The sequence below is a fragment of the Lissotriton vulgaris genome, chromosome 5 (genome assembly GCF_964263255.1).
Source record: "Lissotriton vulgaris chromosome 5, aLisVul1.2, whole genome shotgun sequence".
In the NCBI taxonomy this organism is placed as follows: Eukaryota; Metazoa; Chordata; class Amphibia; order Caudata; family Salamandridae; genus Lissotriton; species Lissotriton vulgaris.
In genome coordinates, this window is record NC_141693.1 from 1,058,359,346 (window position 1) to 1,058,381,921 (window position 22,576).

At 42.9% G+C, this 22,576-nt stretch overlaps 1 protein-coding gene across 1 annotated transcript in view; it reads left to right on the forward strand.

The window, feature by feature from the left end:
• The window catches only part of TAF5 (TATA-box binding protein associated factor 5), a 236,777-nt gene that overhangs the window by 24,569 nt on the left and 189,632 nt on the right, over window positions 1–22,576 (forward strand). The window contains exons 2-3 of the mRNA XM_086922719.1: window positions 15,008–15,245; window positions 17,726–18,041. Of these exons, the coding sequence (XP_086778845.1) occupies window positions 15,008–15,245; window positions 17,726–18,041 (554 nt within the window). The remainder of the gene's footprint in view (window positions 1–15,007; window positions 15,246–17,725; window positions 18,042–22,576) is intronic.

The following is a 22,576-nucleotide window of genomic DNA, read 5'->3' on the forward strand; positions in this document are numbered from 1 at the left end:
CGAAGTTAGCCATTCAAGGCAGAGTTTCCCTACACTGTATGTTGTTATAATCCCTGGATGCTGTCTCTGGGAGTATCTAGGGTCTAATCTGGTCATTTTTAACCCCTGTGTTTTATTCAGGAATCTATTTTGACAGCTATTTGTGTCTGTAGGCCAGATTAACCACTTTTTCCAATCAGGATGTGTTCTGTTGAAATGTAAAATTTGTGACACGTCTAACTCAATATCAGCGGTTGCATTTTCTGGTATTGGCTTTGGTATAGACGGTGTTTTAAGGTCTTTGATCTTAGCTAGGCCAAGACAAGATGTTTGGTATATTGTGTCATTTAAAAACAACATTTGTTCAGGTATCATGCAGGTTCTAAATAGTGCTTCTATGCCTTGCACCTGCCAATCTTTTGTACCCCAAATTGTTTTTGTTTCAATATTATTTTTCCAATAATCAAAACCAAATGTCATCATTTTGTCATAAAATGCTTCTGAATATATCAATTTAGAATTTGTTAGCATTGTTTTCATTCCTGTTTTATCTAACAGTTTGTAATAAAACGTTTCTGCATCACTGGTGTTAAACCCTGAGAAGTATTTGAATTTCTCAAAAAATGCTTTAGAACTGCTTTTAGGTGGTGTAGCACAATGTTCTCATTGATTATACATAAAAACATTTCTAGGCTGTGCAGATTTATGCAAGTAATGATCCCCATAGTGGGTGTAACAGAATAACTGCTCATAACTAGATGAACCTTGTAAATAATCATGATCTGTGAATCTAGCTGACATTACTAAATCAGACATCATGTCATTAATACTGTTAAAGTCCCAATCATCAGAGAATGTACTTGGTGTTACAAAGTCACTTAAGGAAACCTTTAGCTGATGAGGATACTTCAGGATTTCGACCGGACCATAGATCTCATAGTCTGTTTTCTCCCATACTACCCCACCAGGTATTGGAATTGCTGTGACATTTACTGTTGACAGTTCTCTTTTCTTTACGTAGGAAGATCTGTGTGGTTTCAGGACTAGGTTGATGTTCTGACTTGCTGTGTCCATTCAATTGTAATAAACTTTCCTAAAATTAAAACTAAAATTAGGCATAGTAGGAGTATGAATACCCCTGAGATAATCCAATGCTCAATCAACGGTGAATCCAGATATAGTTCTTTGATTTGTTGAAGGAGTCCTGTTGTATTTTCTTTAAAAATCTTTTTTGTTTCTGGCATCACTTCGGGGTCGTTTTGATCTTCAGAGAAGTTGTCGAAGTTGATGAAATAACCAGAGGCAGTTCTGTCAATTGATGGGATTGTTTTTTCAATCTGTCTCTCGGTAGCACTTTCTGATGCCACATCATTGTAGACTGGTGTTGTTTCTTGACGAACTGTTTCAATCTGTGTTTCAAGAGGCACGAGTTCCATGGCATTATTGCATAGTCCGCGTGTATTTAACAAGGACCCCCTGAAGATTCGGATACAAAAGTTCCTAGGCCAGGGAAAATGAACTGTGTGACAAAAAACAACCTAGGCAACCTACACTGAACAATGCAATATATTTAAAGACAAATGGCTACAATAAGTTAAGAAAATATGTTTTTTATTTCGAGGCTTTTAAAAAAATACAACATATAGCACAGTTAAAGAGAGGAACATTTGACATCAATAAAATCATATATCACACAATGGAAAATTAAAAAATTCATATAGTAGTGACAATATATATGAAAATGAGTTAAAAAGCAGAAAGTGGCAAATTGTGCACTGCAGGCTGATCGAATGTGATTAGTCTTTCAGTTTGAACCTCTTGGATTGTTGCAAGTTTGGGTATTCTGTTGTTTCTTGGGAGTCCACTGGGCCTACTGTTGATTATAGGCCACATGCTTGTGGTTTTACCAGATCGATAGACACGACTCTGTTCTCCTTTTTACCAGCAAGGGGCGGTAGCACAACTGATCTTGTTCCGGTGACTGCTAAGACAGGTACTGCTTTTCTGTAAGAAGGCTCAAATTCCTTCTTCACCGCGATCTTTTCTCTGACTAGATCCCCAATCTTTGGAATCCAGACAGGCCTTGCTGGGGCTGTTGCGGGTGGTGCCTCGTCAGTGGTACTTGGCTGTTGCTTTAACTTTATGTTGCTTAATGATTTTCTTGTTTCATTCAGTTCCTGTAAAACAGCCAAACGATCTTTTACATCAAAGTGCGTTGTTTCTTCTTGTACCACTGACATCTGACTATCGAGGTCCTGAACTCGCATTCTAATTCCGAACAATAGTTCGTATGGGCTGAAACCTTTTAGAGAATTTCTTGGCATGTTGTTAAGACTAGTCTGGACACTTATTAAATGTTTGACCCACCCAGCTCCTGAACATAATACCTTCGCTGTTATAGATTGCTTTATGTCACGGTTTTTTCTTTCTACCACACTATTCCCTTCGGGGTGCGACGGACAAGAATACCGCAACCCAATTCCCATGCTAGCCATGGCCTCCTTATAGGCTCGAGAGCTGAAAGCAGGACCCTGGTCAGAATGGAACGTGGTAATTGCGTATGTGCCGATATTGACTCGCAAATCTTTTATAACCGTTCTAGCGTCAGCCGAGCGCAGGGGGCCTCATTTTTAGGTCGAGCAGACCTTACTCTCAATGCGTGAGCATTGAGAGTGTCTGCTTCAGACCTTTTGTCGCTCGTATTGGGAATGAGTTGGGAATGAGGACACCAATCTGTTACGAGCGTTTTTCCTCGCGGGAGCGCGCGTCTGATACCTGTGCATGCGGGGTGCAAGCCCTGGCTCTCACACAGACACAGGCAGCCCCCACCCCTCTGCATGCACGCACGCACACACACAGGCGCAAGCCCTCGCTCACACACAGAGACAGGCAGCCCCCACCCCTCTGCATGCACGCACACACACACACACAGGCGCGCGCATGCACACGCAGGCACACTATCCCCTGCCTCGCATTCTCTCAATCACACAGTCACGCATGCGCACACACATGCACACACACACACACGCACACACGCATACACACAGGCCTTCACATTAGCCCTGGCCCCCCCCTCCCCTCCCCTCCCACTCACCGGGCTCTTTCGGCGTGTTCCTTGTCTCCTCTGCAGCGCTGGTCGGAGTCGGCCGGCTTCACTGCTTCCTCGGCGGCAGCGGGCGGAACTTCCTGCTGGATTGCAGGCCCCGCCCCCGTCTCGGCCAAAAGTGCCTGACTTCCGGTTTACACGGAGCAGGGCTGATTTAAAATCTGCCCTGAGAAGGATGCGCGAAGAGGAGCAAAGAGAAGGGAATTAGGACTTGAGCTGATGTGTGATTGTCTAATTCAAAGCTCGTAGGAGTCTATAGTCACTGGAGCAGATTCCTGCACTTCCTCTTCAGTCCCTCTGATTTGAACTCATGGTACACTTAATTGCCGCAGTCTGCTTCTTTTTTGTGATATCGTCGTGCTGATGCCGCTCGTACTTAGCTGGCCGCGGTGCAGTGCACAGTGACTACAATAAAAATATTGACTCAGACTGACAGACATAACTACCATTGTTGAGTTAACCACGATTATAACACCACTTAATAATTTTAGCAGCCCGGGCGTCTACCTGGTAGAAGGCTGCTTACAGTGTCTCGAGCCTTCATCGGGCTCTTGCCACGGTTTTGGTGCTGGGCTCAGCTGGCTGCATTAGCAGCTGAGACCCCACGATTGTCTCAACTCTCTGTCACGTGGCTGATGCCTGCAGAACTAACTTCTGTGCCCGGTCCCTGTGCAGGTCATTTACATCCATCCCACAAACTGCCTGAACCCGTGCCTTGCTCGTCAACACTGTTATCTTTAAATAGACAGTCAGTGCCTCGTGTGTATCCAGGGGGACTGCGCTTTGCCTTTTCACATCTTCTGCCAAGTTGCGCCTCTCACTGTACTCATGCAGTGGTTGACTTCCGAGGCAAACACAACAGTGGGCGCCTGCTTAAAGTTTTGTTTTTCCACGCGCCCAACACTCCTGCTAGTGCTAGCGTCAAGTGTTGCCTGGCCTCCGTCGGAGTTAGGGGATCGAGTGTGTCATTCTGGGACCGTTCGATGCACCATGATTCTTTACTACTGGTTCCGGTACACAATCTACAGTGTAGGGCTGCAAGTCCTTCATATAACATGTAGACAAAACATGCAGCAAAGAATTACGATTCATTTTATGACACCATGCTACTTATGATGTCTCCTAAAACCCCAGCACACACACCCTGTTTCCGTATGGTACAACACCACTATAAACTAACCTTTGTCTGGTACTTGTAGTGCTTTTGCTTCAGCTACGGTTGTTTCCTTTCCACCAACAAAATACTGGCCAGTTGTTGTTTTAAAAGTCTGAAAGTCCCGTGTATCATATGAAATATGATTTTAAACAAAATCATATACATTTATTTATAACATCACTTTTTTGCCTTTGTTGCCTACAATTATTAACCAGGTCTCGTTAAAGTAGCCCAAGCACACATTTAAAAGTGCTTTATATTTATTGTTTGAAGTATGTACAGATAATGTATACAAATACTGCTTTCATGATTTTGCTTATTGTTGTGCCAGCCTGTACAGCAAAATAAATACCAGTGGTGCTGGTAGAACACTGGCCAGGTCCCAACACAAGCCTCAGCAGTCCCTCCTCCCGGAGTATTTCACCCTCAACTGGCACCGGGCCTGCAGGCACTGAACCCGTCCCTTGCCCTCCCAGGTGTGTTGTGAGAGCAGGGTTGGGGCTGCAGGGCCTCGTGTCCCTCCGAGAGAAGTGAAGCAGCCTGTCAAGGTAATGACATGACCCAGCTGCTGTGAGAATGAGTGACAGTATATCTCCTTGTTGCACTCGCTATGCTGTAAGATTTGTTTTTTAGGCTAGCGTGCGGTTATGAAGGATCCAATCAATGAGACAATCTCAGCAGCTGCAGTGCCTGCCTTCCCTCTGTCACTGAGAACTGCAGTCCCTCAGTCCGTCTTCAGTCATTGTCCTTCCATTTCTGGTGCTTTGCAGGAGTTTTAAGAATTTCTTAGTTTTTTGTTGCTCAAATGGGTGTAATTTGCGATATTTGTATTTTTCCCTCGTCTTCATTGCTTGGTTTTGCTTGTGAGAAAGTGTCACTCATAGTCCTTGAAATGTCACTCATAATTACACTGAAATTATGAAAATGTCACACATAGCAATCTGAAACCTTGGCAGCTATGCAGACTGTGTATTTATTAATCCTGGCCTCCCGTGAGGACTCAAACCCCTTCAGTGCATTGGACCCTCCAGACCATCAAACATAGAATGTCAACAGCTCCGTGCGTCAGCCCTGGGACCCGGAGATAAACAAATTCACATTTGAGACCCTGGCTCACCTGAGAGGGTTCTGGAAGGGTGAGGGGCTTCTTGTTCCCCAGATAGCAGCGGTAGGCCAGCTCAGCGAAGGAAGATGTGCCCCTCTGCACGCGCTGACTCCGAGAGCAGTCTCAAGCGCAGCTGCGGGTGCTTCCTACCGTGTCCTAATGCCCCAATTATCAGCTTATTGTTTTACAGTAGCTGAGAAAAACCTTTTAATATTGCCAAAGGACACGGTGCAGCAGAGAGTGCGCAACAGAGGTTTATACATTTCATTCGAAAACAGTGCTGGGCCGACAGGATAAGCGCCAGGGTGGACAAACTCTTGGTTTATTAAGGATTTCACTCCTCCTTAACCTCTCGCTGCCCTCCAGAGGCGACGGGACCTCAGGACGTCCCCTCGGATTAGCAAACTCCCACTGCGCGCCAAAACTTTGAAAGTAGCAAAAATAACCAGGTTTCGTGTTCCTTGTTAGCTGGCTGACAGGCACCTGAGGGTGCTAATTCTGAAGGGGCTAACAACCGCGCTAGGGTCCTATCTGGCACGTGCCCTACAGGGCAGTTATATGTGGCACTGCTGAGAGCCGAGCCACAGAGATGCTTATCTGCGGATGACACTGATGAGGAGTACCTCGGAGGAAATGAAGAACTGACTCTCCCACCCACTCACTGACTCTCCCACCCACTCACTGACTCTCCCACCCACTCACTGACTCTCCCACCGGCTCACTGACTCTCCCACCGGCTCACTGACTCTCTCACCAGCTCACTGACTCTCTCACCAGCTCACTGACTCTCCCACCCACGCACTGACACTCCCACCCACGCACTGACTCACCCACCCACGCACTGACTCACCCACCCACGCACTGACTCACCCTCCCACGCACTGACTCTCCCACCCACTCACTGACTCTCCCTCCCATTCACTGACTTTCCCTCCCACTCACTCTACCTCACACTCACTCTCCCTCCCACTCACTATCCCTCCCACCCACTCACTCTCCCACCCACCCACCCACCCACTCTTCCACCCACCCACCCACCCACTCACTCTCCCACCCACCCACCCACTCACTCTCCCACCCACCCACCCACCCACTCTCCCACCCACCCACCCACTCTCCCACCCACCCACCCACCCACTCACTCTCCCACCCACCCACCCACCCACTCACTCTCCCACCCACCCACCCACCCACCCACCCACTCACTCTCCCACCCACCGACTCTCCCACCCACTCACTGACTCTCCCACCCACTCACTGACTCTCCCACCCACTCAATAACTCTCCCACCCACTCACTAACTCTCCCACCCACTCACTGACTCTTCCACCCACCCACTCACTGACTCTCCCACCCACCCACTCCACCCACCCACTCACTGACTCTCCCACCCACCCACTCACTGACTCTCCCGCTGTCACACTCTCCCACTCTCAACAATACATATATTGCATTACAAATGCAATAGGTGTCACATTTGCGAAAGTATAAGCTATTGGCATTGTAAATAACAATGCTATTAATTTATCCATTTTCAAAACCAACACATAAAAAAAATTGTCATTTACAATGCCAATAGCTCAAACTTTCCTAATGCGAGACTTATTGCATTGCAAATGCTTGTTTTAAGTGCTTTTCGTCTTAACGGTGTACACTGGGACGCGCTTCTCTTCTTTGATTGCGCAGATAGACCGCGTTATGCAGTCTATCAGGATTTCTGAAACTATACTTGCCGGTTCATCACTGCGATCTCTGTTGCAGTCTGGACAGTTCTTTGCGAAGTCATGAATTCCTGCACTCATGTCCGGCCACCAGTACTCTGATTTGCAATTCTTTCAGAGAGGCTTTGATTGTTTGGTGTCTCAGACCCAATCCCATGTGTGCTTCCAGTAAGAGGAAGCCCCTCCTGCTCCTGTTTGGAATTACTCTGTCCCCCACTCCAGGGATTCGAGCAAAAGGAACAGAGTTTGCATCGATTATGTATGCATAATTGAGTGGATAGTTTACGGGTAGTGCTGCACAGTCGCCTTTTACGGTCGTTTTTACTGCCAGCATGGTTTCCCCATCTATGTATTTACCTGTACGCTTTTTTGTGGCTACGGAAGCCGGTTTAGTTGCTTCCGCTTTGGCTGTATTAGCCAATGAATTCCCTGCAACGTGAACGCCATCACGCTGAAGACTCTGTGCGTGAATCACGTGAGTCTTTTGTAGTTCTTTGTGTAAAAGAGCTACCTCGTTCCAGAGCAATTTATGCTTTATTGTGGCACCTGTGTCATCTTTGTAGTCGTTTTTGATCCAACTCTGCAGTTTGTTATTGTAAGAGTTGACGCAAAAATGAGAATCTCACACGATAAGTGTCGGGAATTCACGTTCTGCATTTTCGAGCGCCATCTTTAAAGATCTGATTTCAGTTCTCTGAACCGAACAGTTTCTTACAGATTCAGTTTTTGTTACTTTCGGTCTGAATTTACCGCACAGCCAACGACCTTTTAATGATCGCACATGCTGCATCGTAGGATTTTCTCTCAACGTTGAAATGCTGTACAAAGCTATCTGTATAGATTATACAGGCATATTGTGGGAGAGGCAAAATTTCGATTGGCAGAGGATATTCTTCTTCATATTCTAAATCATTCAGTTCTTCAAATTGCGGGGCGAAATAGTATTTCACGTCTTCCGCTCCTAGAGAATCTATACACTGTATCCATTTCGGATCCAGTGACACTGTAGGCAGGTTTACTGGGCTGAATAGCGCCTCGAAGGCGGATTCCGCTGTAAGGATATTAATCAGTTTGCCGTGTGCTAGTTCTCGTTCATTTGCTAATGCCATTCGCCCTGCTTTCACAGTTCTTTCTGTGTGACTGAATGCTTTTTCTGCTTGTGTGTACAAGTGAGATTTAATTGAAATTGGTACCTTTTCTCCCTCATTAGAGGTCAGGTATGTGAATCCGCATCTTCCTGGGATGACTCGGATTACAAGATCACGTGTGTGGTCACGTGTATCTAATTTTGTTTTTGCTAACATGTCTGTTTGCAGTGATCTCTCAATTTCTGTGTGTTTTTGAGTCCAATTGATTTGTTTAAAATCAGGTTTAATTAGTTCGTAGAGAGGTTTAACCCTCTCTGCGTAATTTAGTATGCAAGTTCTTCCGAAATTCAGAAAACCTAGAATGGATTGTAAATTCTTCAGCGTTTTTGGAGCTTGGAGTACAGCGCACTTCTCTAAGAAGTTGTCCGCTAGGCTTTTCCTTTCACTTGATAATTCGTACCCTAAGAACAGTACTGTCAGATGGGCAATTCGAGACTTTTTAAAGTTGAATTTGTAACCCTCTGCTGCGAACCCAAGTATAATGGTGTTCACTCTTTTCAAGTGAGTATCCAAGTCGTAGTCTGTGAGATAAATATCATCTACGTAAGATAATGCTTCATCATCATAGATTTGTAGTAACTCTGTTACCCTAGCTGAGAATAGTCCTGGGCTGTTCTTGAATCCCTGTGGGAGTCGACAGAATTTTTCTGCGACCCAAATGCAGAGAAAGCGGTCAAATATCTGCTTTCTGGTGCAATGTTTTGACAAAAGAAACCATTAGAAATGTCTAATGTCGTTTTATATTTTTTCCTAACTATGTTATTCATTAGGGCTGCACTATGCGAGTTTTGTACTGCAAAAGTTTTGCAACATGTATTAAGATGTCTGTAGTCCAAAACTAGACGATATGAATTGTCTGGCTTGGATAAGGGAAACAAAGGATTGTTCATTTGAAAGGTGCATGTTTCAATCACCCCCTGGTACTCAAGTTATTCTAAGATCTCCCTGACTTGTTTTTTAGCTTCTTGCTTTATGGGATACTGCCGTTGGGCAGTTGGTTCACTTTTTAATTGGATTTTGTGAGGCGGTGAATCCTCATCCCATCCTACATGATTTTTATACAATGCAGGTGCCTGGGCCACTGCCCATTTCCTTGCATATGTATATTTTTTGTGAATCGGTATGTGATTCGAGAAGGCAGGCATAATTACTTCTTCGCCACGAGGGCACTCCCTGACAAACTCCGGGGGCCAATCTTTTTCAGCTAACAGATTATCATAGCCTTTTGAGAGCTTATCCCAAAATAGACCCTTAATTTTCCTAGTCTTATCACCCTCTATACGCAATGTTATTTCGTATATTTTATGGGGCTCGCTAAGTCTGGCGTCAGCAGTTTCAACCTGAATGAATTCATTCGTGTCCACTGTCTCCAGATGACTCATCAAGATCTTGCGCGCTATACTGATTTCTGCTGCACTGTCCAACATTGTCAATGCCCACTCCCCGTTTTTCAACTGTGTCCTCAGTATTCTCGGCATGGTTGATTACTCTAATACTGGCTACCTTCTTTTTTTGAAATTGAGATTTTTTACTCTGAGCAGGTTCCTTGTCTTTGGACTTGGTGTGCTCTCCTGGGTCTGACCGTCCTCTTCTTTCCGAATTCTGGGGAAAAGATCGAGAGGGACGTGTATCAATACTTTGATATCTATCAGGTTTTTTCAGATTATCCCTATTTCTAAGGTTATATCTTTTCTCAGAGGGCTCCCTCTGGGGAGACTGGCGTTCTCGAGTCGGAGTTCTTTCTCTCCGTCGAGGAGACCTTCCTCTGGACTGGAAAACTTTTTCCTTGGGAGTGGATTGTTTATTTCCATCCCAGCTCTTTTTAGGAGTGTTTAAATTATTTTTAATAAATAATTTTTCAGGATTTTCGAGCAGTTGGGGCTTTACCGGTTTTCCACCCAAGCTGTCTCTACCTAATTCTTCATAGCATTTTTCTATGATTTTTGCAAGCTCAACAGGATCTTTTATATCTGTTTCCTTCAACTTCTGGCTGATCGCCACAGATGCTGCTTCTCCTCTTATATTGGCTAATAATATAGCCGAGACCTGCTTGAAGTCTTTTAGTAATTTCATACCTAGATTTAAAGCGGGCTCTGGACCGAATTCATTTTGAATCTGTTTTAGCACCTCTGGTATTACCGCCATAGACGGAACACCGTGTGTTTTTGTGTAAATGGAAGCAAAGACTGTACCCCAAGTGTCACAGTCCTCCACGTGTGGTGCGATTCCCATAGGAAGGCAGATGGTCAAGATTCTGTGTTTCTCAATAGGGGTAGTATCAGGAAATACTGCCTCTATTTGAGTGATTTTCTGTGCTAACCAGAAAAGAATCTGTTCCCGTTTTACGGGTGTTTTACCAAGACATGACTGTATGTTCTGTGGTGTGATTTTATTTGTGTTCCCCTGATGAGGGGTCAGCTGTGGTGTATTAACAGCTGGCTGGACTGTTGCAGTCCGTATTACATATTGGACTAATTGCCTATGTATTTTTATTAATGTGTTTAGCTGTACTAACAGCTCTTCTCTAGACATTTTTACAATGTCAGGATGTGGTGTGTAGCTGGCTAGAACCGGCCACGTTGCTCCTGGTCTACCTAGTGGACCGAGCCTGGTAATGTGATCATTGTGTTTTAGGGCGCCATTAAACCAGAGCAGGTGCTCTTGAAATTTAAGTGGAATTTCAATCTCCTCGAAAGGAGCGTACTCTTCCGGAGGTTTCTCTATTTTGTAATAGTGAAACTCTTTTGGTATAGCGTTTACCGCTGGAAAGTTTATCCATGAATAGAATACCTCTGTCTGCCGATACTCGTGAGCCTCTATCACGAAAATTACTGTACCACCTTGAGGTGTCAGTCCGTTCTCTATAAGTTTTAACGTTATAGATCTTCTTAAGTGGACCGGGATGTTAATAGCATCCGGGTCTGTGTATTCGGGACCTTGCTGAGTCGCATCTGCTGCGGCCCCAGAGGTTCCGTTTTCTGGCATTGTAAAAATGCAAGGTTTGCAGAGTAGGTCTCCAAGGAGACAAAGATTAGGTGCACAATATTTTGGAACACTGTATCCTTCAACGTTGAATAAACCAGAGCTTTACATAGGAATCTCTTCCTACTGAGTTCGGGCGGATTTTAACCTTTCACCCACTCCAGACGTCTATTGGAGAAAGGGGTGTGAAATATGCACGACTGAGTTATTCTAAAAGTCTTGCGTTAGTTTATCGCCTTACCAAACGTTGGGTGCCATGTAGTGTAGTTCCTAGTTTCCCACTAGGCCCTGCGCATTGGAATAACATAAACAGTAGTATCGACGTGGAACTGCGGATATTCCAGGCCTCCACTGACTATGCTAAACTTAATTGGGTTGTGTTACCAACTAGCTCAGAGGTCACTGGAAACTTTCTTCTCTGCATAGGAAGTGATCAGCTTCCTTGGCACAGACAAGAAGGGATTCAGCTTTCCAACAACCGTGCAACATGACAACTTTGCTCCTCAGATCAAGAGTCAATCTCTAGGGTCGTGTGAAACAATAGACATGTATTTCACTCAGTCAGTCTAGTGCAGTTTACTTTCACGAGATGTAGAGAATAGAGAGACGGGCGTTTGTCAATAAAGGGTTAACATTTATTGAACAGTCTTTCTTCTCGTACAAGAGAAATGTATTGCCACAATTGCAATAATTGTTATTATAAAAAGTACGTACAGTAAGATAAGTATTGCGAAATAGAACTGTAAAAGCATTGATATGGTTTCTTAGCCATACAATGGTTTAAAAGTGATAAAACATCTATACAGTCATATATACATTAGGCTAACATACTCAACTGGTGCTTCTAACTAAGCCTACCCCAGTGTGCCTGACCTAAGCCTAACACGTGAAAGGGGAGTAAGTAAGTAGCGTTAAGTTGGTTTTGCCACGGTTTGTTTCAAGAATTCTCGTCTAAGGGTTTAGTCAACACCATACCTCTGAATAGAATGATGGAGGATTGGTATCTCCTTCAGGGGTCTCTCTCGATATCCCAGTCACCCGCGGGGGTAAACCGGAAACGCCGTGGCTGGATTTCTCTGCACGAGAAAGGCAGCGGCTTCTCTTCGGCGCGTCGAGGAAGGAGGGGGGACAGCGTCCGCGGGCAGCTGGAATCTGCTGGATGTCTTCGCAGAGGGACGGCTGTTCAGCTCCTTAAGCGTACTGCACCATAGTTCGCGCTTTAGCGGCGATAATGGTATCAGCAGCTTCACCACCACAGGATAGCAGGCTGCAGCGACAGAGTGCTAGATTTACCAACACGGGGTCGTGCAGGCAGCTGGCTTCAGTAGCTCGTACAACAGGCATTGCTTAAGGCAACGTTGGTAATATTTATACCTGACAGGTGCCGGGTTTGACGCAAGTTTGCTGGACATAAGACGTCAATTAAAGATGTCACTAGGAAGTGATAGTTATCAGTTGCTCATTAGAGTTCCATTACTAATCAAAACATAGCAAGCGGGGATTTCCATGTTTGCTGAGTTTTTATCTTGTTGAAGAACTCGGAATGTTATCTAGGAATATCAGATAGTGACTACTGCTCTGTCATTGCACTAATTGGTCGCAAAGGAAGTGGCAGAGGGAACTATGCTGGAATGTGGCTCTGTTCGTGTGAGGCCAGAGATGACTTTTCAGAAAATCGCACTTGAACGGTTATGCCAATATAGGGAATAAATGGATTTATAGCCGAATAGGGGCATAAGGTCACAGTATCGATCAGGAACCTAGATAAACACGCAACAGTAACACAATAAATAAACTGTCTAAAATCTCAGAGTTAATCAGTCGAATCCTTCTCAGAGAAGTACTGTTTTCTTGAAGTATGTGGTGGGGGGTTGCCAGCAGCACTGACTTAGTCCATTTAACACAGTGAATGGTAATCTTTCTTATGTCCCCTGAAATCCTAGTTAGACTTCCCTGAGATGGCTGATCATGTGGTGCTCTGGTTATCCTTTCACTTGGTGTGTCGCTGCATTGACTTTTACCAGCATCTGGCTCATCATATCTCTCTTTATTTTGAATAGATAAGTGCAGGGTTTTTATGCATTTTGTTCGCCAATCTTGGAAGGAATGTGCATTCCTGGATAGTCTGCCATGTGGCGTGAAAGCTACTGTAATGCCTACCTTCAGCACACTCCGCTTAATTTTTCACCTGCTTGGATTCACGTTTTCATTGTTTTTCTACTGTTTCGACAACATGAATTCTCTAGTGTATGACTGCGTCTCACTATTTTTCTGCTAACGTTTTTCAGTTTCTGTTTTGAACATTATCTGTTGGAATGGAAGGGTTAAATCTTTTGGATCCCGAGTTCCATGAATAGCTCCCTAAGCACCAACATTCCTATCTATTGCTCTCCTAATGCTGCACAGAGATATTTGTAAGACACCTTTTTATCATGAAAGTCCCACAGCAAGGCCCCATGTGGTCCCCAGAGACTTAGCTGCCCTAACCCAAACAGACTTTGACCACTAAGCCTAAGTTGGACATATCTTCTACTTAGAGTTGCCTTCCTACCAGCACCACTGGTATTTTGATGTCTCAGTTGGTACAAAAAAGAGCAAAATCACCTAAAGCCTTCATCTGCAAAATCACCTAAAGCCTTCATCTGTGCTTACTTCAAACAGCAAATATAAATAGAAAGCACTTTTAAATTAAGTTAGGGTTTTGTTGTTAATCTATGACTAATAACTAAGGAAAACAAAGGTAGAAAAACTATGTTACAAATAAATATAGTCCTATTTAGTATCATGCCTCTGCAGACTCTGAAAACCACAAAAGGCTGGTATTTTTCTCTTGGACAGGTGGCAACCCTACTTTTACTCCATGTCAAAGTCAATAACATACTGCACGATATTTCTTGTGCTACCCCTCTTTCCCCCCTTCCAAGCCAGGGTCAGTCACATCACATTACAAGGACTACCACTGATTCTCTTCCCCCCCCCCCCCCTAATCTCATCCACATTCCCTTCCTGATCTTTGCCATCCATAGGTCTTGCCTGTCGCCTGCCAAAGACCCCAGATCTCTCTTCCTGTCTGTTTTTTCTTGAACAGTCTGTCTGTACCTGCTTCTGCTCCAGCCCCTGTAATGGACTGCTTTCAGCAAGGCATTACCAGAACCTCCAAGTTCTGGGGCGCCTTAACATGTTGCTCAAGTGGCAAGCAAGACCTTTAATAGCAAGCTTACCTGATCAGGGATCTGGGAGCACAGATTTAAAAGCGCCAACATTGGATATTATTTATTAAAAAACAGCACATGCCTAAAAACCATTGCCCATTATCTTGGACTTAAGTAGCTCCTAATACAAAAATAAAATTGGAATGTTTTTACACGTTTTCTAAACAAGCTCTTTCATAGTCTTTAGGTTAGTGTTTTTAATTTACCAAGTTTCTTATTCTGTAAGGAATAGATTTGTACCAGGTTGCAGGTGTCCACGCCCTGAATTCACCTCTCTTCCTACTTCATGCAGTTTATTCATTTTGACTCTCCTTCCCTTCCTGCCAAAATTGCATTTTAGAAATTTGGTGCAGAGGAGAACGGTAGTCTTTAAGGTAATGGTGTCATAGCTGCATGGATTAACTAGATATACTTTGTAATTGTTGTACTGAGACTTTATTTTAATTCTAGTTTTTTTGTGTGGTGGTGGGAGCATGAGTTACATACCTAAAAATATTCAGATATGAAGATTGTGATCTTGGCCTTCTGTACCTAATTTGGATTGTTATGGGTTTTTAGTCAGTGCTGTAGAAGTAAACTCTGTATTTTTTATTTCTAGCTTCTAGTGTGAATGCGGAGAACCAGCCAGACGTGAGTGCAGTGCTGTCTGCATACACTCAGCAAGGCGATCCTTCCAAATATGAAACCTACTACAGTGGGCTGAAGCGCTTCATCGAATCTGTCCTGGATTGTCATCGTGCTGAGCTCTCTCAACTCTTCTACCCTCTCTTTGTGCACATGTATTTGGAGTTGGTGTATAACCAGCACGAAAATGAAGCAAAGACATTTTTTGACAAGTAAATCAATTTTCGTTTTTATCTTACGATTTTGAATTTGTACTATGCAATTTATTTTTAGTCACTCTGCTCAATTGCCATTCTTGAGTAACATTGAATGGAAACTCCAGCCTGGCAACGTGTCTTGCAATGCTCCCTGTTAAGTGTGGAGCAAGAAATGCTAAATATTGTCAATTGTCTTTTTAAAGTAAACCATCTTCTGGAGAGCTTTTATTACATCACTTAACTTATGTTTTTTAAAAAGGGGAATTTTTCAAACCTTTCTCAATTCATTGTAGACTGCCAGTTTGTAGTATTATAATGGCAAGAAAATATATTTTAACTAAATGTTCGTACAATAAAATATTTCATGGGAAATTAGTTAAATTCCTAAATTAGTTGGTGACCAAACTGAGACAATTTTTGCAAAATGGCGAGACCTGGTATTTATAAATGTAACTAGAAAATATTTACATTAGACAAAGTGTCTGCCACAACGGTTAATCCAAATGTTATTTAGAGAACCTTAGATCATAGCATGGTGGAAGCACCAGCCCAGATGAGACGTTGGTTTTCTCAGTTGCAATTCACAGCTGTACAGTACAACCTCTATTTATATAAAATCTTAAGAATAGAGCATTTGTCTGTATTGCCAGTGATCTGCAATCATTCCACTGAGCATTCTCTTCATGTAAGTACTAAAACTTGCCTTTGTCCCGCACATCAAAAGTGAGGCAGCATGTACAATATTGTTTTCATCACAGTAATATCAACTTTCTTAACAAGGTTGAACAATTAGAGCTGTGTATGTTTCTCACAAGTGCTGTTGCTTGCAAGATGATGCATGCATATTCGGTCAGCATGCCTTGTCCCACTTAGGCTTTGAATGGAAATATCTCATAGTTTTGCTATACAATGGCATTACTCATCAATGTTTTTTTCTCCCTTTTGTACTGTCCAGAGAAACTAGACCACTGTCTCTTTACTCTACACTTGTTTACCTTCTCCTTGTTACCAGTGGAGTTGGTCTTTTGGCAATCAAGAGGAGACCACATAGGGGGAGGACTGAGTAAGGACAGAGTAGCCTTTGCATAAAATATTGCTTTACATACTTGATATGGCAACCTTAATCGTATTCCTACCAATATAGTAGAGCGGATTGACACGTTTTTAAGCTTCTCCAGATACAAGACTTACAGGGTAAAGAACTGTTTCTATTTAATATCTCGGAGAATAACCATTGAACTGCTGAGACTGAAGTACTTTTAAATTCTAAATGAATCATACTCCTGAAATTCTGCATCTGAAAGACGCAGAAAATAAAAGCCATCTTTAAGGATGAAGTTAACTTATTGTCCCACTGATGGGGAACATTACCCTTATTAATTGTCTTTATATAGCAGCTTGTTGTCCATACCCCGAAGCTATGGTAAAGGAGTCCACTAAAACAGTTGGTATTTAGTGGGTGGAGGCAGGGATTCCTCTTAAATTTGAATACGTTTCTTTGGGCCTGGCACATTTTCTGAAGATGAAAGTGGTGGATGACTTTTCTCTGTAGTCTTTTGGGCTTTTCACATGGCCCAACTATGCAAATGAGAAAGGGCCCGATATAAGCTGCTGTGCTTGTGCGTTTTGGAAGAGAAGCTCATTCCTTGAAAAGCACGTATGTGGTTAAGTTGAAATGGACAATGAGACGGACAAAGGGTCCACATTTTAAGCTTCTTGAGATGTAGTGGAACATGAGCTCTTACAAATGGTTAATTCTCCCATTTGGCTGAACCTGTGACATAAACTTTGAGGAGCGTCTTATTTGGTACGACAGGTGATTTTAGAAGGAGTACGTACTTTTCAAAATGTGTGTGGAGGATTTGATTTATGTTGAAGACCGTAAGCTATTGATATCCCTTCTAGAGACATTGGTGGTGGAAATCCTAAAATTACCTGCTAGAAAGAGTTATAAACTCTTGTTTCGTGGAAAACTGCAGTGAATAAGCCTTAGGCAGTTTTGGGCAGTGCATGATCTACTGAAAATCCCATGCTGCATTGAATTAGGGAGACAACTGAATACACATGTTGTAGATCCATTCTACCAACCATCTTGAAAAATAGGAATCTGTTACCAATTCATGCCACTTTTCATGTAACCTTAAACAAGCATTGTAGGCACAAATAAGACCAAATAAGGTAGTACATTTTTGCATACGACTGCAGAATGTGAACAAAGTGAAGCAGAAGCAAATATTGCGTCTACCTGCTTGCAGTGCTGACGAAGTGATCTGGCTAAAGGTGAGCAAGTTTGTTGCATTAATCCTCTAAACCCAGGTTGTTGGCTTAAAATAACGGTAGTAATGAACCTGTTTCAATTTGACTCATTGACAATAAATGAAAATAAAAGGAAATCGGTAACATTGGATACACTTTGTTTTAATGTTTGTCCTAATTTTCAGTCTCCACCTTTTCTTAAAAAGGAGAGCAATAAAAAATGGCTTTTTCTTCAACAGGTTTCATGGAGATCAAGAGTGTTACTATGAAGATGACCTGCGTGTTCTTGCCAGCCTTACAAAAAAAGAACATATGAAGGGCAATGAGACCATGCTTGATTTCCGGACTAGCAAATTTGTTTTGAGGATTTCACGTGACTCTTACCAGCTCCTGAAGAGGCATCTTCAGGAGCGTCAAAACAATCAGATCTGGAGCATTGTGCAAGAGCATCTCTACATTGACATCTTTGATGGAATGCCTCGGAGCAAGCAGCAGATTGATGCCATGGTGGGGAGCTTGGCTGGAGAGGCGAAGCGTGAAGCTAATAAAGCCAAGGTATTGGTGATGCTTAGTTTTAACTGATTTTATAATATTTTACTAGCTTTCCATATTTTGTAAATTTTCCAATTATCTGAAGAATACCAATTTCTTTTAGTTCATTGCAATATATATTTGTATATTTTCTGTTTAATTTGGTGTTATGTAGAGAGCCTATGTATTGTTTCACAGCCTACTCCAAGTAAAGTAGTAGAATTCTTCATTGTGATGCAAATGATGCAAAGTAAAATGTCTGGGGCAAAAGTAGAACCCATAACACCAAACTTTGTCGTGTATGGTGCTAACATGTATGATAAGTTGCCTTGCCTATCACATTCAATCTCTTAAAGATAGGATAAGATTAAATTGAATTTGAATTATCAATATTCCTTTCATATAGATTGTAGGAAGCTGGCTTTATATGTAGTGTACCAAAATGTTGTACACTATGTAGAAAGTCCAGATGGCCCTTATTGGCTTACAGGGCTTAAGTTATTAATCCCAAATGCTCCTTATTTTTGTGGTGTGTGGGTGAGCAGTTTAGGCTTTTCAGAGGGTAGGGTTAAAACATTTGTTGTACACACAGTCATTAAATGAGATGCACTTGAGAATAAACTCGAGACCAATTTCAGACACGAACTTCATAATCAGGTAAGTACTTTTGACATTATCAAATCTTCCATTTAAAACAGTAGAAACTGATTTAAGGCATGAACCTAGAGCACGGTAGTGTTGCTCTATGGTAAAAACATTAACTGCTTAGAGTCACTTGCAAACTACTTGCAGGAGTATTTTTCTGGACTTAAAGTGAGTAGGGGCCAAAGTCTAAGAAAGGGCAAAGAGTTCTTCAGTTTTACCCGCCCGGGGGTGTCCGGGTCCAGAGGTGCTTCCAGATTTGGTAGCCTTTGAATCTAAACGCTGTAGTCCGTAGGAAAGTACCTGGAAGAAAGAGGCTGCAAGGGGGAGACACTGGGACCAGTCCGGCAGAACCCACAGAGGGGCTTCACTCTTGTGGATCTCGGGGACACAGAGACACCCTCTGTTTCAATGGGCTCGGGTGCATATATTTTTTTGTCCTTCAGGTTATTGAATTTGAGGCTCCCACGGTTCTTGGTGCACCTGTAGAAGAGGGAGAAGAAACACAGAAAAACTATTTCTGGCATTGGGCTGACCTCTGAAGTCCCTCGACGTGCTGGTCGGTTTTGGCGGTGGTGGTGTTCAGACTGAACACAAACCAGCTTAAGTGCTTGCAGCAGGCTCTCGTATTTCAGGTATTGGTGCAGGGTGGCTCCTGGGGGGTCCTTGCGTCTCCAAACTCTGTTGGGAGACAGATATGACCTCCTGGATATCTGTGACCTTTTCCAGGGCGGCTGCTGCATCGGTGGACTCATTCAGCAGATCGATGAGCCAGACATTGCAATGGGAGCCTGCAGGCTGCCAGGAAGTGGTTCCTCTACTTCAAGTGGGATGCTGACTGGTTGGTAAACTGCTGGCCACCCATTGAGGCTTTTGGAGGATGCACTACTGCAGGACGAGTCTGGTTTTTGCAGCGGTCGATACCGGAGCAAGCAGGCAGGGTTTGGCACCAAGTCCACAGTTTGTCCACAGTTCTTGTGTTCTTCGGCTCTTCTCTGTCCTTCTTGGGCAGGAGTATGAGTTCCTGGTGTCAGGGGGCACCTAAATACTGAATTTAGGTGGTGTTCGGTGGAGTGAAGGGTAGTAGCCAATGGGTAATACACCCCCTTTATTACCACTTCCTGTGGGGAGTGGGCATAACTCTTTCCCAGAGTTCATTATTCCACTAAAGGCAAGATGGTGGAACTCTTCTTTTGTGGGGTATATCAGGCAGCCCACATTAGAGATGTGACTGGCCGAATAGTGCAACACACCTACTTGCATAGTTAATTTCCCACCTGTCCTGGTGCCATATGTGCAACCATAGTAAACCTTTCTTTTCTGGCGTAATAGCTTTTAAATCTTCTCACCATCATTTCAGCTCACAGTTGCTCTTGTGTTCCACCCAGGGCAAAGAATAAATGTAAAGCATAATTACTCTGCTATGATTTTATGTTTCTCTTGAAAGTGAGTGGCGGTCGGATAACATTGATTTTTGTTAGAAATCTCTAAGTAGTTCACCAATCCAATTATTAACTAGCCTAATTCTAGATCCTACACAAAGTAAGATAGTAAGATTTGAACATGTGCCACAAATCAAACTTGTATCTGTGTGTGTATTGGTGACATTATCAATTGTGCCTGCATTGCATGACCTGAGCACAAAGGTTTGCGTTGACATGGTAGCTTTTCAGTGGGTCCCTGTAACTTGTCTTGAACTGTCAAGGCACATCAGTTTTGGAGGAGTCACCTCGTCGGGCTGGACAAGCTGTGTATTCAACAGGCATTTCCCTGAAGTGCTTGAGCCCTTGGAGGCTTGTTTTGAAATCCCAGGTCTGCCACGGGTGCCTTAATCACTTTGACCAGCTTCCTGATGTTAATTGCAGAAAGCTTCTAGAGAGAGAGAGTGAAAGGAAGGGGCAAGGTAGAGACTGGAGAGGAGCAGGGAAAGGATGGATAGAATGTTGTACTCTCTCCCCCCACACAACACAAAGGGAAACCACATTTTCAACCTTGTGTTAGAATATGCTGTTTGCAATCAACACTGCACAGATATGCATCATAGTCTGTTGAGATGCACTAGCTACAGCGCGGCTCCAAAAATTATTTCTAATCTTCACTTACCATTTCCCTGAAACCTTTAAACACACTAAACATGCACCAGTGGGGCCCATAACACTGCTCATTTACTCTACTCACTTACACTTGGCTTCAAGGCTTTTGATGAATCGTAATGGAGAAATGCTGTAACATTTGGTGGAGCGTCTAAACTTATTTAACTATTTATTATTTACACCTGCAGTTTAAAACAACAATTTACCATAGTTTATTAAACATTGGATTATTCAGACACACCACCATAATGGCAATGGATCTGCTAGAAAGAAAATTAGGGGTAGGAAAATCACAAGACCAGCTTTTAAAATTCCATTTCCCAATTTTATTAAAAGCAAACTTTATTATGTCTGACATTTATGCATTAGTCAAATCTTTATTTAGTTAAATTTCAAACTTTATTTCAATAATTATCATTTTATTCAGAGCTCAAGAAAAATCGCTTTAGTTTAGCTTTCAGTAAAGTTTAGCAAAGAACATAGTTCCAACTTCATTCTCTCCTAACATCCCTGTCTAACACCCTCATCTTATCCTTATAGTCCTGCAAAGCAAACAAAGTAAAATAGAACAGAGTCTTACATCCAGGAATCGGTCAGCAAACGGGCAGCATCTCCGATAGAAATTGCAAAAGCGACCTCTTCTAGTCAAATCCAGGGTTTTTTATACCTTAATTCTCCTAACTTAATCTATCTAAAAGTAACTTGTCAGTCCTCATTCAAATTCTCATTGGACAGTTTTGGGGTGGGTGAGCATCATCTCACAATTACAACACACTTTTTTCTTTTTGTCAGCGGAAAAATAAAGGGTCTTTGTTATGTTCAGTTTGCGGCCTAGGCGCATCCGCGACTAACAACATCCATCCTCTTTCCCAGGCTCTTGAGCATTACATTGTCCATGCTTGGCACCCATCCTAGGTTCCGGGCCACATTCAGCCTTGAACTTTTCTCGGACACAAGCAGTTCATTCTGACTTGCTGGTTTTAACGCGCCTGCGCTTTTTAGTTCTTGCTCACAGTTTACCCACACGTCCATTTTGTTTAGGCCTCAGAGGCCACTTTTTGGAACTATCATAGAAACAAACACAAATTCATGTTAGTTAGTGAATTGAAACCCATTCTGTTTACCTCCCACCATACTAATGTTTCCCATTAGTTGTTACCTAGCAAATAAGCCACCCAAATGCGTTTATACTTACATAATCGACCTTCTCTTTTCACAATACGTGTACAAAAAGTACATTTAAATAGCGTTTTGTTTATAATCAAACAGCACATTAGTTCCCAATACAATAACATTACATATTAGCTAGGTTTATTGCAACATGCAAGCAAAATTAGTTTTCCCGTGTGTAAAAATAAAATGTGTGCATCTTACTCTATGGTTGATTATTTTTCACAAAACATGCAATTAGTAATCATTAGTGTTATGGGACATTGACTTCAAGAGGGGTACACAAAATTTTGTGTTTGCCACCTCGCTCCATCACACTGAACACCATGAAAAAACTCGGTCTCCTCCCTCCCTACACAGGGCATTACTACAACTTTCATTATCCAGCACGAATCTGATACAACACTGGTTGGCAATTTCGAGCTTCACAGTCGACAATGCATCTCATTAGGTTCCATCCAGATACACTTGTGCTTCATTCAGTAGAATATGTAAGACACTTTGCTTGACCCCATTGTTGGCAATACAGGGTATCAAGATCATACGTATCCAAGCCACTCCGCACAAGGTTGTCTAAAGATAACACACCCCTCATGTGCTGCATTGCTTCAAAGCTAAGTAATCATCTAAAAATTCCCCTCAATAGAACAATCT